The sequence below is a fragment of the Gavia stellata genome, chromosome 2, assembly GCF_030936135.1.
Source record: "Gavia stellata isolate bGavSte3 chromosome 2, bGavSte3.hap2, whole genome shotgun sequence".
Classification (NCBI taxonomy): Eukaryota; Metazoa; Chordata; class Aves; order Gaviiformes; family Gaviidae; genus Gavia; species Gavia stellata.
Window position 1 is genome coordinate 72,121,526 of NC_082595.1, and position 15,754 is coordinate 72,137,279.

General features: G+C 40.1%; 1 protein-coding gene across 2 annotated transcripts in view; it reads left to right on the forward strand.

The window, feature by feature from the left end:
* Positions 1-5,746: 5,746 nt before the first annotated feature.
* The window catches only part of RNGTT (RNA guanylyltransferase and 5'-phosphatase), a 192,174-nt gene continuing 182,166 nt past the window's right edge, over positions 5,747-15,754 (forward strand). For both annotated transcript variants that reach the window (XM_059829856.1, XM_059829862.1), the window contains exons 1-2: positions 5,747-5,810; positions 13,280-13,389. In XM_059829856.1, the coding sequence (XP_059685839.1) occupies positions 5,747-5,810; positions 13,280-13,389 (174 nt within the window). The remainder of the gene's footprint in view (positions 5,811-13,279; positions 13,390-15,754) is intronic.

The window sequence follows — 15,754 nt, forward strand, 5'->3', positions numbered from 1 at the left end:
TAATACCTTAGAGGCTTGAGCTGAAAATGTATTCCCAGAATGAAACCCTGAAGGAAAATTTAAGATTTAAATAAAGACTTGAAAGCAAGCTGCTTACATTGCATCCATTAGTCTGTTAGTTTTATTACTCTTACAGAAAGGAGGGTGTAGTCTATATTCTACTAAATGTCTGGGTTGTCTTCTGTTGCAAATTTTATTAAGAACTGTATCATAATCTCACACTAGGGAATGACTCCAGGAGTTGATTTTGCTATTTTATGTTGTTTCCTGTTTACTTTGGACAGGAAAAGTAACTGTACTTTAACTTACATTGTTTTAAGTCTGTGAGGTCATGGTGCTCCCTAATGTCTTGAAGACTAAAGACTGGTAATTTTGTTGCTGACTTCCTCTCAAAGCTCTCTATAGGAAGAACACTAAACGACATTGTATTTTCTCAAATACATTGCAGCACTCAAAACTTTGTTTCAACATCCCTTTTTGGAATAAAATTACTTTCTTTTTAAATCTTATTATCATTTTCAAACCTGGAAACATAATTTGTCTCAGAAGTTAGGATCTTAATTATTTGTTGACACCAAACAAATAGGCATGAATAAAAAATGTGGAGCTCCTTGCATTTTCTTTTGATTTTTAAAAAAGCCAGTGCATACTCAGCATTTTTAAATTAGAAGCCTACATACGTATTAGAGCACTTAACCATAAGCAACCATAATAATAACTTTCACTTAAATCTAAAAGTATGTTTTCATTGTACTGTTTTTAGGTGTGGTTTTTTTTTTTTTGCTTCTTATACTATTAGAATCTAAGTACTATTGGCATAAAATACGACTACAGTAACAAAGAAGTTAAAATATTTATTCAGATTTAGACAGTACTCACCCCTCCCCACAAAAGCTTCATGCATGCTCAAAGTAAAACAGTCATAAAGGAACATTGTACTAGTCATCCATTTTGTTGTAAGTCAGTTTGCCATGAACATTAAAACCAATAAGCAGGGAATGAATTAATTGAATCAGTAAATAAAAAATAAAAATATCTTTTGCTATGTTCCATATGCGATAACTTACAAGTTTATGGCATCAAGTTTCTTTCCAGGTGAACACCTATACCATGAAGTGGAAAAATAATACTGTATGAATCATGTTTGCCTGCAGTTAGCTTCTTTCACAATTATTTTCACTTAAATAAATCCTGTTGTAGTCTCAGTTTAGCAAATAATGTTTGATCTTTGTTTTCTTAAGAAAATGTATTTACTAGATAGAGTCAGAAATGTCTGTTTCATAGAACATCCTGAGGGATGTTTTAATTTTCTTATTACATTCATTATTATTTTATGAACACATGGAAAATAATGTTATACTGAAAACAGAATAGTAATAGTATTGTTGACCTATATCAATATAAAAGAGGGCAACATCATGTGTTCTTCCTTCAGGCAAAATACCTAATTTATCCACTTTGCGTAGAACACGTAACTTAAATTATCTAGCTACTTACAATATTAATATATGACATTAAAAGTGTAAGATTGTTCATCAGCAACAATTTGGGTAAATGTTCAGTTTGTAATTAGTAAAAAGAGTTAAAGTGTGCATGGGGGAGTTTGGTTTGTGGAGTTTTTTTGACGGTTTTAAGTCAAGGGAGAACACAAATGCAGCTCTCCACTACCTGAAACAATGTGGCTGAACTGAAACCAAGTCAGTCAACATACCCGTGGCACAGAGGATGAACCACATCCTGGGAAAATGACTTCTTGATCGTAGTGCCTGCTCTGCCAAGAAAAGGATTTAAATTGGTGAGCAGAAACCTGAGTAAGGATACAGGCATCTGAATGCTTCTAGATAAAAGAGAATCGATAGACAGAAAAGAGGGGATGTTATATCACAGACTATTAAAACACTTGCAGTTGTTTTCTCAAAGCAATCCTTGAAACAACGACTACGACCACCTACGTGTTCCTTGTTCAAACAGCTATGTCAGCTTTTGAAAGTCACATGAAGACTTGAGGAACTTGGTGGCCTCTGCTGGTACATCAGGAAAACAGCATCTTAACTATTAATGTCACAAAGTCAAGCAGGAAAGTATGTCCATTCGCAAAAACTGTTTGATGTCACACGCAAACATCATCCTATGCCTGCGTAAATTGTTTCAAAGTGTCTGACATGAAAAGTCCAGTGTAAACTATATACGCAAAACACGTAACATCAGCTGTAAATAACCAAGTTGTCCAGACCAGAAGGACACCTCACCAAGGCAGCACTAGAGTAAGTTAAGAGTAAAGAGTCACTTGAAATCTGTGTTGTATCTGTGGGAGACAATGCAGCAACGCATTCTCAAACATGTGAACACTCTATTACTCTGCTGGAGAATACCGGTCTTTTGGGTGATTGAATTTTCCCCATGTAAAATTCCCTAAGGAATACACTGAACAATGATGACAGCAATGGGGATTATTCCATGCTTCTATCTTCCATCCTATATTCCACCTCTTGATGTCATATTTATAGTATATTCACTCTTAAAAACTAGATGAAAACCACGATTCCCATGTCACCATCAACTGATCAACAGAACACCACTCATCTTGCTCAACAGCAGCTGTGACACTGTTTTGTTGGGGCGGGGGCGGGGGGGGGGAAGCACCACCTGCTTCCTCCTTTCTCATTCAACAACTGGTTTCAGACTGTCATCATTTTTGGTACCTGCTGTGGAGCAAGATGGTACGTGGCAAACAAACCTAAGTGTTGCAACTCAGGAAAAGCCCACCAGTGTGGTGAAGGTGCTCTGCTGAATGGCTACTCACATTATGCTGGTTTGCCAGAGGGACTTCCTCAACTCCACTCAGCCAAACCCAGAACCACCAAAACGCTAAACTACAGATGATGCCTGGCTAAGCTCATTTGGGCTATATGCTTCTTTTTAACTCCCTATCTTATATTTAAAATTTCAAATATTGTATTTGCCTTGTGCATTGCAAAATAAAAAGATGTACATATCCTCCCAGTAACTATACATCTTTACATGGTATTTTTGCTCTGTGGCTGTTAAGTTTGTTTTAAAAGCGTATCAGAATCTTAAAGCTAGGTCATGAGAACAGAGATTATTATTCATTTGTGATATATTTTTGTACTATTCTTCACCTCTGCAAACGGTTTTGTTCCTAATTTTGCCATACTGTTGACATTACTGCATGTTGCTCCTAATTTACTGAAATCAGAAACTGAGTATCTTGCGTTTGTTCTTTGTTTCTTGCTCTTTCTGAATACTCCTTGAACTCATTTCACTTTCTTTTCTGGCTGGTCTTTGGCACCACCTGGTGTCTGACTGTTCCTTGTTTGTTCTGTAAAGGCAAAATCAGCACCTTACTTCAAACACCATAAAGTAACATTTTAATGGAAGTGTATTTAACAGTTAGGGACAACAATATAAATAGTCTTTTGCTGTAGGAAGACTTTTAATTTTAGCTAGAATGAGAAGATTAGTATCTGATGATGACAAAAGCCTTAGAGGACAAAATTCAGAAACTTCTAATGTAGTATGAGAACGTAATGACTCAGATATGCAAACTACTTAACTGACTACCTCAATTACTATGAGAGGATATTCTAGGGAAGAAACTATGTCTAATAAAATCTGGAGTGATAAAATGCAGCAGGAAACTTAGTCACTGTATAAGGAATTTTGTCATAAATCCTGGACAGCTCAGATTATTTCCATTGTTTTGATGTCTTCACACAACCTAAGGGCTTCCTATTGTATCTGTACATACAACAGCGGTTAGTTCTGCAAGATGTAGCACCTACTGATTTGCACAGGCAGCACACCTGGCTTACGGAAGAACAGGAAGTCCAGCCAGAACAGTACCGGAACATAAGTAACTGGAATATAAGCTATGAAAATAAAAATGATCTATTGCTGTTGTTTCCTAATGCTTCACTGAAGCCACCTGTACTGGCTTTGGCTGGGATAGTTAATTTTCTTCATAGTAGCTCACAGGGTGCTGCATTTTGGGTTTGTGACCAGGATAGCACTGATAACACACAGATGTTTTAGCTATTGCTGTACAGTGCTTGCACAGTGTCAAGACCTTTTCCATTTCTCACACTGCCCCACCAGCGAGTAGGCTGGGGGTGCACAAGAAGCTTGAAAGCAACACAGCTGGGACAGCTGACCCCAGCTGGCCAGAGGGATATCCCAGACCCTATTACATTGTGCTCAGCAATAAAAACTGGGGGAAGAAGGAGAAAGGGTGGGACATTCAGTCATGGCGTTTGCCTTCCCAAGTAACCATTGCAAGTGATGAAGCACTCCTTTCCTGGAAATGCCTAAGCATCTGCCTGCCAATGGGAAATAGTGGATGAATTCCTTATTTTTCCTTATCTCAACCCACAAGTTTTCTCACTTTAACCCTTCTGATTCTCTTCCCTGTCCCACTGTAGGGGGGAGCGAGCAAGTGGCTATGTGGGGCTTAGCTGCCTACTGGAGTTAAACCACACCACCACCTTAAACATTCCTTTCACGTAAGCAAACATTGCCAGGCTACAATTCTTCAGCCGAGTCCATTAAGTAGAACACTTTAAGGCCATGGAGAATTTTCACTGGGATTCTGTACAGAAACACAGTTTTTGTTACGTGAACCTATCTGCAAGCCTAATCTTTCTGGCTGTGCCTTTTTACAAAAGAAAGTGAAGGCCCAGTACAGAGGCATCTCTGCTACACTAGCAAACCTTTTACACGGAGGCTAGAATAGTTGGACTACTAGCTGGAGCAAGGATCCATCTATTTCCACCTCCAGTCCCAGCTATAAGGGAACATCCAGGGAAAACTAAAAGCAGGGCAAGCATGTCTGTCCAAGCCTCCAACTATTTTCAGCTCGGGATGCTTCCTGAGCCTGATGCAGTCTGCTACTTCAGTAACCTTCAACTACTTTCTCTTTCAAGTACCTGCGCAGTCTCCCCTGAAGCCCATGTAAACTCTTCACATATGTAACAGCCTTTGCCAGCGAGTCCCACAGCGCTGGTTCCCGTGGCACAAAGGATCCCTCCAACTAAACTCCCGCTAGTTTATTATTACTGGCCCCACACTCCTCACTTGGAGAAGCCCATGCCAGACCGTGACTACCTCTCTTCCCAGGCTACCTCCTTTCCAGGCTGAGGAGCCCTAATTTAGGCTGCCCTCTTCTAGTGAAAAACCTTCCTCGCTTTTCACTGGGAATCTTTCCCAGCCCCCATATGCCTTTTCTGGAGAGGAGGGAAACAAAGCTCAGCTAACGCCTCGGGCTTGTGTAGCTGCACAACCCGGCACCGGCACAGCGAAGCGCTCTGTTTCACTTCGTCGCCTTTCCTGCCACCCCCCAACGACTGCCGGGTCCTGCGGCCTAAGGCTCGCCGCGGAGCCCTTTCCCGGTACCCTCATCCCCTCCCGAAGGCCTTGGCCCGGCCCGGCGCCGCCAGCGGCCTTCCCCGCCGCTCCCCGGGGCTGCCGCTGGCCGCAGGGCCGAGCACCCCACCCACCCCGGCCCAGCGAGCCTCGGGCCCCGACCCGGAAGCGGAAGCAGCCACGGCCGTCGCGGTGCACTGTGGGCTACCGGCGGCTGAGGCGGAGCTGCATCTGAATGAAGGCGCCGCGGGCGAGGGGCCGCCGGCGCCGCTGAGCGCCCCGGGGCCGCGCCCGCCCCACACCCCGCGACCCCTTCCTCCCCTCCCCCCTGCGGGCGGGCAGCGGCGGCGGCCGCCCGGGCCCTGCCATGTCCTACAACAAGATCCCGCCGCGCTGGCTCCACTGCCCCAGGAGGGGGCAGCCCGTGGCAGGTGAGCGCCCGGTCCGGTCCGGTCCGGTCCGGTCCTGCTCTGTCCCGCCCCGCCCCGGAGCGGCTGTGGGGCGGCAGCGGGGACAGCCCCCTCCCCTCCGCTGCGCTCCCCCGCCCGCCGGTCCCGGCCACCCACCCCCCGCTCCTCCTCAGCGCCGCGGGGTGAGCAAGGGCCTCCTTGGAGCCGCCGCGGCCCCTCGCCCTCCGGCCCGGCTGGGGCTCTTTGTCCCGGCGCCGCGACTGTGCTGCTGTGGGGGCACCGGGCGGCTCTTCCCCCCCGCAAGCTCCCTGGGCCGGTGTTTGTCCCGGAACTGACTTCCCGTAGGGTGGTGGTTTTCCCTAAAGCCCAGCCCGCGGCAGGGCTTTGTCTTCAGCGCGGGGGCTCGCCCTCCCTTCGGCTAGTGCAACTCCTGAAACTGATTCGCCCCGGCTCCCTTGCAGGGGTACAGGCCCTCCCGTGCTCTTGGGAGCCTTCGTGCTGGGTTCTCGCTTCGCACTGGCTAAGTTTAGGACTAAAAGTTTTCCCGTCCGTCATATCTGACGAGAGAAACAGCAGCCGGGTGTGCAGAAGCTGCCGTACTGGAGCATACCTCAGCCCTGACCAGTCCCCTCTACAGCCTCATACTTGTTTTTTTTTTTTCCTGAAGGCTCTGATGTTTTTCAGTGTTGATCTGTTATTGGGTTGACTGACAGTGACCTGTCAGTCACTGCTGTGTTCCTAAGCTGTTTAGCTGGAGGATGAGTTTAAGTGCTGTGCTCCAAAGTTTTGTGTGTGTTTCAGGTTTTGTCAGTGATTGCTGTCATCTTGGATGTTATTATCCGTAACATGCTGTCTATCTCGATTGTTGCTAGGTATCTAGTCTTGCTGGCATCTGGTGGCAGTGAATTAGGTATCATGTAAACACACATTTTTTGATTGTGAGTTAACTACCATACTGACTTCACATGAATGTTTCCCCTGCCTCCTGGTATGAGAAAAACTTTGCTCTTTTCAGTTTTCTCAAGTTCTTCTTTCCTTTATAAGGTAAGCAATTCCAACCCCCAGTTTTTTTTTCCCCACAATATTTTCTAGTTTTCACTCCTTTCATCTTCCTATCTGTGATAATTTAAAGGTATCTTTTCAAAACACAGCACTTGCGACTCAGCGTGCTATTCTAGATGGCACTGTACCATGATTTGCTTAATAGTTACAACTCCTGCATTTTCTATACCACGTTTCCACATCATCTTCTTATGTTTTTTTGCTGGTAGTTGGTTGTGAAACTGAAGACACTCATGACTGTTTGCAGGTTTATTTAGAGCCTGGTGAGACATCTCAGTAGGCTTAATCTTTCCATCAATATGCATTTATCAGTATTTAATTTTAGTTGTTCATTTTGTGGGTTACTGGTTTCCCTCAAGTTCCTTACATTTCTCTGAACTTGAGTCAATTAAATAACAGAATTGTCATATTGCTCATCTCCATTATCTCTTTTTCCTAATCGCTGGCAAATCCATTGCTTTGTATCTAATAAAAGGTTTGATAGCCTAAGTTATTAGCCTTTGACCAAGACAAAAACAGACTAATGACTCTTTATTCTTTGTTTTTCTTGTCATCGAGTTCTTGATCTCTAGAAGTTGTCACTTGTGTTTGTTTGTCTGTCTTTTAAGCCATGGTTTCTCAAAAATAGCAACATAGAGTAAGCAAGAATGCACGTCATCAGCATGTCATCTGCTGTGCCATCACTGCTTGTGTGTTTGTTTACTCAGTAACTGTAAGGTAATTCTTTTCCATTCAGTACGATCATGCACAAGAAATTACTGCACCAAAAAAAAAAGTAAAGTGCTTGGTTCATTTCTTTGGCTGCTTTATTGTAATGTATTTTTATATTAGTTCACCTGATTTTTAGTTTTTTAGTGTGTACAACTTACCCAAAGTCATAGTACACCATCAGTCTTCTCTCCTTTTTTTGCTATTTTACATTCAAAGACATCTAACAGTTTTCTTGAGAGATACTGATGCTGGTAGCGTCTCCCAGATGTGTTATATTCTAGTTTTAATTAGCATTTCAATCAAATTTCTAAGCATCTGTGCATGAGTTTATTCCCATCCAATAGTGTAATAGTGATAATGCTGCTGAGCAAGGTTTGTCTGGCTTCTGTGGACTGATATTCGTCAAGTGTTTGGTCGTGACCCTCTTGTCTTATGGTTGTGGCATCTAGAATTTCTAGGTGACCTCAAATACAAGTACTAATGAGGCCTGGAGCTCTTCTGTTGGTGAGACTGGGTTCCTTCAGGTTAACAGGACCCTCCGTTCTGAATGAGGTGGATTGATTCATGTCTCGCATTATTTTCCAGTTTACTTCTTTAAATATTGATGTTTTTCTGCCATTTTCTGGTTTTATGGTACAGCAGTTCTTCAGAATGAAGCATTTTCACATTTATTGCATTGTGGTAGCACCTCAGTCATGTACTTGATGAAAAGAGCTTTCTGTGAACTATTAGCTCTGAAGTGATCAGGTTGCTTCAGCCTTACTGCCTTGGCATCACCATTTCTGCAGAAACCTACTTCTTATAACCATTGAAAACCCAGTCTGTTTGGGTTTTGCCATGGAGAGTGCTAGCAAGATATTGAAGAAAAGACATGAGAAGTGTCTCAGCAGTGTCTTTCAGTCTCCTTCTATTAATTCATGTTAGTTAATCCTGTTCTAGACATACATGTGGCATGCAGAACGGTAAGATATTATTAAAAACATCCATGTTGCATATGGTTACAGCGATAGCACCTTAAATAGAAGAGTAACGCCTCTGGTACAGGAAGTTGCTGAGCTATAGCTTGTTGTAGTTAGGGAGAATAATCTGATGATGGATTGTCATTGTCATTGTCATTGTCTTACACTCTTTCCTAGGCATCTGTTATTGACCTGTTTTGGTGATGTGAAATGGATGCTTTGACCCAGCATAGCTGTTCTTGAAACAGAAGACTGTTACTTTTTAGGGTGTTGGGTTTTTCTTAATTGTGGATTTTACTGTTTCATCTTATTCAAATTTCCCTGTCTGAACTTTGATGACTTTACACAGTGTAGCCTTCCTTATCAATGCTCAGTCTAAACATACCATAGTCATAAATAAGTAGTGGCTACTGTCATGTATTGAGTTGATAGTTTCATGTCAAATTAAGCTAAATTAAGGGTAGCTTTTTCACTGGTGTGCTCTAGAATTCAAGTTTTAAGAAAAGATAAAAAATGTGCCAAAATTTGAGCATGTATATGTAGGAAATGTGAAGTCTTACGTTGTTCACTTTGATTTTGCTCAGATTCATCCACTTGATGTCTATGCTTTGACATACTGGACTCTTATTTTTAGAATTTTTACCTATTTTTCAACCTAAAGAAGTACCATCTGTTATACAGGTAACTAATTTGGAAAATGTTTTTTAATAGCCACTTTCCAAAACTATTTGACAAATCTGAACTTCATTGTGGAAGTAGGTAATCATCAAGTGTCAAGGTTCCAGTAACATTTTGACATTATTTTGAAGATTTGATAGAGGAGTTACAATTATTATCATAATTTAGTTTAGATACACTCATGATTTGGGATGCTTTGATGTCCATGTAAAATATCACCTTGTTACTGTCAGATCATCTAGTTCAACATAAAGAACTGGTTATTTAATTTTCAAATGCTTATGCATGGAGGCTTAAGTTGAGTTGCAGTCAGTTTTTACTACAACACTTCTTGAGCATAAGATGTAGGGCAGAACTGTAGCTGAGATTGTAGCTACTGCCTCATTTATACTTGCCCATATTTCTCAGAAAGGTTAGAAATCTTTCTTAGAATTAAAGCTTAGATTTTCTGTAGCTTAATGACACTTGCCTGGAAGGGGCTTCTATGCACACTGGGAAGGAGGATTTTCAAGCTTCTGTACAAAGATCAAATAACAAATTTGCCAGGTAGGGAAATTTTGTTTTCTGTTATGAGGAACACAATATGAGATTGTATTCAAGATCTTTAATACATGTGTAGCAGCCACAATTTAGAAAAACGCAAGAATGTAAATTAGGAAGATGGTGCTTACTGCAGAGGAGTAATGTGAGAGTATATGGCAGAGAAATGTAATCTATTTAACGACCCCCCTCCCCCGAAGAGGGACCCCCCCAAACCCCAGAGCCATTGTTTTCATAATCTGATTACAAAATTGCCCTAAACTGGAATGAAATTACATGCATTCACTACTATCTTCTAACCTTGGCAGGCAGCTTGTTTGCTGCCATATAAGATCTGTTTCTCAAGGATACCACCAAACTGCAATTTGTAGAAGTTGGGCACCTAAATACTTTCAAAGATCTGGGTTTTAGTACTTTACCAAGTGATGGGAAATGGTCTGTGTTAAAATACTCATCACTTCCAGAGCTGTGTAAAGGCATTCAAATGCTGCAGGGGATGCTGACTAGACTAGTTTGCCTCTCTTTTTCTGGTGATGAACAGGAAGGTATTATGGTTGCTCAGAAGGAAAACAGAGTGAGAATCAGACACTAAATCAAGGCCTGCTACTGAGGAGAGAATGAACATGTTCATCCTCTGTTCTAGAAGATGGAAAACAGGAGAGTCTTCAGTGCGATTGTACAGTCTCTAATCAGATGCTACAGGAAACAATCTTAACTTCCAGGCACTGTTTTCCAGTTCTGTTCTCTTTTCCCAACATCTTGTAAAGGATGGTAGTTTTCCAGTGTATCCATCGACTCTTGTCAGTGCAGCTCCTTTTCTTAATTGAATGCTTTGGCTAAAAAAAGTTTAGGTACATTCTTCATGTTCTGTAATGGGTGAGTGGATGCATTAGGATGGGAATGACAAATGGCAAAGTTAATTAAAACACTTTCAAGCACGGTTGGTGTTTTGCAAAACTTATGGCAACGATAGATGTTTGCATTAAGATAATCCAAAATGAGGATTTGCACAATCAGTCTGTACAGAGGAGGATTACAAGTTAATGTGGAAGGGTTAACAGTGAGTGAGAGAGGCTGAATGATAGTGTTGAAGGTGACAGGGAACACAAAGAAGCAAGAAAATTAAAGTAGATAGATCAAGAAATGAGGAAATGGAGGGGAGGTAGCTGTGACCAGGGAGGAGGATGTATAACTGGTGGAATGAAAAGGCAGAGGGAAGTAGAGTGAAGTTAAGAGTTTTTCTAACAGTCAAATAAATTTATTACTGTTTAATGTGTACGTTGACTGTATGACTGAATAACTTTCCTTTTAGCGTAAAGGTTGGAATGGTCGTAGACAAGCGTAACAGTGAGGGTGTTTCTCATGTTGCTGATTAACATCAAACCTGAGCTAACAAGTTGCATAAATCTCAGTTTCCATAACTCATTGTCTTCTGTGGTTTATAATGTCTCTTTCCTAGAAGTTAAATGCTTATTTGAGACTATATAAGAAGTTTTGATAGAATTTAAGGCTACAGAGAACTCTATGAACTTTGATTTATTGTATAGAGAAACCTCTCAGCAGCATTCATTTCGTAAAAATGGCATGCATTTTTCTATTTTTACAAAGATTAGTGAGCTTCTCTCTCTAAACTTGATTTCTAGCTGAATACAATGGGTGTTTTAAAGTCTTTTCATTCCATGTGGTTTTGTTTTGCTGAAAACAAGGATTTTGTTTCTTTTATTATGAGGAAATATTGTGTCTTGATGAGAAAGCAGTATTTTCATGAGTAATTTGGAAGAATTTTTTAGGATTAGTGCTGGGTGTGCTGATTCACTTAAGGATCTGAAACTGAGCATTTAAATACTGTGTAAAGACTAGTGGATGGTGGCTGTTACTCTACATTACACAGCTGAACAGATGCATCAGACTGTTTATGGAATAGTATAGAAAGGTGTTATGTTTTTCTTTAGTTCAAAATATTGTGTGGGTATTTATGTTTCTAAATAGGAAAAGCTTTTTAAAAGTTACTGAAGTTAAAGTAATCATATATAGAATGATTACTTTATATAGTAATATATAATATATAGCAATATATTATAAATAGTAATATATTATAAATACAGTAATTACTCTATAAAGTAATCATATATAGAATGAGTATCTTTTTTTCCCCTCTACCAGATAGGTAGGTTAACTGCTATTAGAAGCATTTTAGAAATATAATTTGACAACATCAGGATCTAGCAGTGCCTTTTTTCCTGGAGGATTTATGTCTGGTGCTCCAATTTGGAGTTCTTCCTGCATTGAAAAAACCACTTCTGCTGCTCTTCTGTGCCATACGATTATATGGTTGCATTTCCTTTGGTTTTAGAAGGGCTGTCTTTTCAACAGCATAGAAACAGTTTTATTAAAAAAAGGGGACATTCTGGGGCAATAATTTTTTTGTGTTTTCTTGGAGGAGGGTTTATTTTGTCAGTCTTGTTCATTTAAATATTTTCATAGCTATTTAGAAATTCTGAGGTTCTCCTACTTTTACTCACTGCTTCTATCATTAACCTTAGTGTGGCTGAGCAGATATGCCAGGTCTCTTTCTTACTAACAGTTTGAATTCATTTTCCGCAACTAACAGCAGTGCAGGGTCCCACGCGTGTGTGGGAGATGTGCTGCTTCCCAGGCAGACATGGTGGCAGTGACCTGGGCTGTAAGTTCTTGTCTGTTTGGTAGCGCAGGAAGAGCTGTTAGGTCAGTGCTGCTCAAATACCTGTTCCTGCTGCACTTGGGGGGAAAGGCATGCCTGTAGCTTGCTGGGGTTCAGAATGAAAGAGCTAGGGATCTCTAGTGAGATTATTTCAGATATTCTGTGGTGGACATGATGGATGAAAAATAAAATCAATATTAAAAAAATATTTGGGTTTGTAGAGAGTGATGGATGTAGTCCGGTAAGTACTAATTCCAGACAAGTTTTTATTGCTGTTTTGTAACTTCCCTGGTGTCTGAACCACACATAGGTGTTGTGTTTCAGAGGGAAGGTTGAACACTGCTCCAGAACTTTTCTAACAAGCCTTAAAGAGCACGTTAGAAAGATCTGTAGTGCATAGCTGTTCTGGATCAAATGCATTTTTTTTTTTCAGCAATCTTTACTGTGTTTTATGTTTGCATGTAATCAAAGCTGATATTTACATGCTTGGCTAACAAACTGTCATTTAAAATGCAATTTTCATGTTTATAACTGTACCGAATTTAAGTTTTCTCTATCCTGTTGTGCACTGTAGCTCCACAGCTTAAATCACACAAAAAGCTAGCTAAAAATGTTAAATTCCTTTTTTAGATGAGCTGACCTGTATTTTATTTTAGGTATCTAAACTTATTTGTGAGTTCTGAGAACTCATAACTAAAAAATACTCCAATTCAACTGTTACTGATACTTTTCCTGCAATTATTTTTCATTGAAGGTGACCGTCTAAATCTTCTCAGCATGTTGCTTTGAAATCGCTAAGTTGTAAGTGTAGTATATGTGAGTATACATAAAATACTGCAAAATTTGATTGTCTTTCATAGGGAAGTTTTTACCTTTGAAGACAATGTTAGGACCAAGATATGATGAACAGGTTGCTGAAGAAAATCGTTTTCACCCGAGTATGTTATCCAACTACTTAAAGAGTCTGAAGGTAAAGTTAAATTTTCTATTAATTGAAACATTACTTTCATTATTTCATTATTAATGTTTATTCAAATGTTGCTTTTCAGATCTAAGAAAAAAGTGGTTGATGGCTTCCTTTGGGACATCTGTACAGATTTTTCTTTTTTTTTTCACATTTTCAGGTTTTCTCTACAACTCCGAAGTTTCTTATAGGCAAGAATTGTGCAAAATCCTCCAGCTCATTCACTGTATTAGCAGCAAGAATCTCACTCTTCTTTGTGATTACTGTTGCATCTTGGAGAGATGTCATTGTCAAAATTCAGATAGTCTGAGTTTGTAGTTTTACAAATGACTGTTGTGTATGGATATGTTAAGTTGCAATTTTGTTAATAGGAGTGAAAGCATTTAAAAGTGAAAGGAAGAATTTCATAGAACTCTTCTGTAGTTTCAATGCATAATTTTCTTCTTTTGATGCCTGGAATGCTTTATGGTATCTAACCAGTCATACAGTATAGAAGAAAACAATTTATGGATTTTATCCAGTAAATTCATAGTGAAAAAAAATGCATAAATAGAAAAAAAAATGTTAAGAGCATGGATTGGGACTCAGGAAGGTGGGTGTATGCCTTTATCATTGGGTTACAGAGTTGTGCTTCTGGCTTATTTTTTCATTGGTTGTCAGACATTGGAACAGGCTGCCCAGGGAGGTGGTTGGGTCACCATCCCTGGAGGTATTTAAAAGAAGTGTGTATGAGGCGCATAGGGAGGTATTTAAAAGAAGTGTGTATGAGGCGCTTAGGGACATGGTTTAGTGGTAGACTTAGCAGGGTTAGGTTTATGGTTGGACTTGATAATCTTAAAGGTCTTTTCCAACCTGAATGACTCTGTGATTCTATTGTCTGTTTAGCCCATTTCTGTCTGTCTACTTCAACTTGCATGTTGTTCTGCACTGTAGCATAACTTTGACAATAAACATGGGGAACAGGACCCTTCCAGCCTTTCATGGAGTGTAGAGGTCTGTGAAGTGTTGTGCCCAGTGCATCTGGAGATGTGGGAAATGGGATTTTGAACCTCCCAGGTAAAGAAAGACCTACAACCTAATTCTTTTAGTCTGTTTATTAAACTGTTATATAGAAGGTTAGCACCATTTTTCTTTGACCATGTGTTTTACAAAACTAATCACGCTAGTGACATTTTTTCTGTGTTTTGGTTTTCTTTTTTTTGCTGTTGATCTAAGTTAAAATAATTCTAAGCTTGGTTAACAATATCAGAGCTTAAACATCAGAAGAATCAGGTGACTAAAATATTGGAATCTTCATTTTATGAATCTTATTTAGGCTTGGGCATGAAGTAGATGGTGAGCTACTCAGTGTAGCAGTGGTAGAGGTACCTGTGGGCTAATGCGATAAGAAAGTACTATCAGTGAAGCACGTATGCCTGTTCTCAGGTGCTTGAACTGGTAGGGTTTTTCTTGTTTCAATGCTTGGATCTATGCATCTGAATTCTACTTGAGTTCCTCTTTTATACATTATGCTGGTTTTGACTCTAACCAGCTTTAATGGACATACCTATAAATTCTGCGTATATTTTGAAGTTATAGAGAACTTCAGAGACTTGCACAGAACTTCTGACTATTTGCTTGTTAGTGATTTGTCACCAAAAAAGAAATCATGGTCAGCCTTCACAGCCTTTCCACTAGGCACATGAATCAGTTGTATTGCAGTACTACAATTTTGCAGTACTACAAATTTGTAACATCTTGAGTGACATCAGATAATTAGAATCTGATAGTACAGTTACTACACGAGGATCCCCACTTACTTCTTGGTAATTTTGGTTAACAAGCAGAACATACAGTTTCTCTCGAACTCCCTGTTCTTGTGACATCTATTATATTGTCTTGAACTCTGGTATTGTTGCTAAATGTTTGCTATTTGAAAACATAAGATTTTTTTGTTTGCCGAGATACGCAGTGGGTTTGCTGGGGTGCTATGTTTGTAGAACAGCAGTTTACTGACAGTCTGGCAATGAGATGAATATGCAATTGAGGAGACCTTGAAAAGTGGATTTCCCCAAGGCAAAAGTAGCTTACTATGCATGCTTCTCATAATTTTGCTGCAATGTGTTATGCTGCTAATACTTTGCAGAATGAGTCACTTCTGAAACTTGGTTATTACTTAAGTCCATATAATTTATCTCCCAAATAAGATTTCAGCAGAAACTTTTACATCTGGATTTTGGTAATAGTGAGATATTGCTGCTAGCACAGATTTTTGAAGGGACCGGTTCAGCATTTAAGACAACATCTGTCTGGGAGGAACTTTCTCTAACAAGCTTCCTGTGTGATTCCTTTTTCTTATGGAGCTAGTTGCTGAAAATCTGAATGTTAGAAA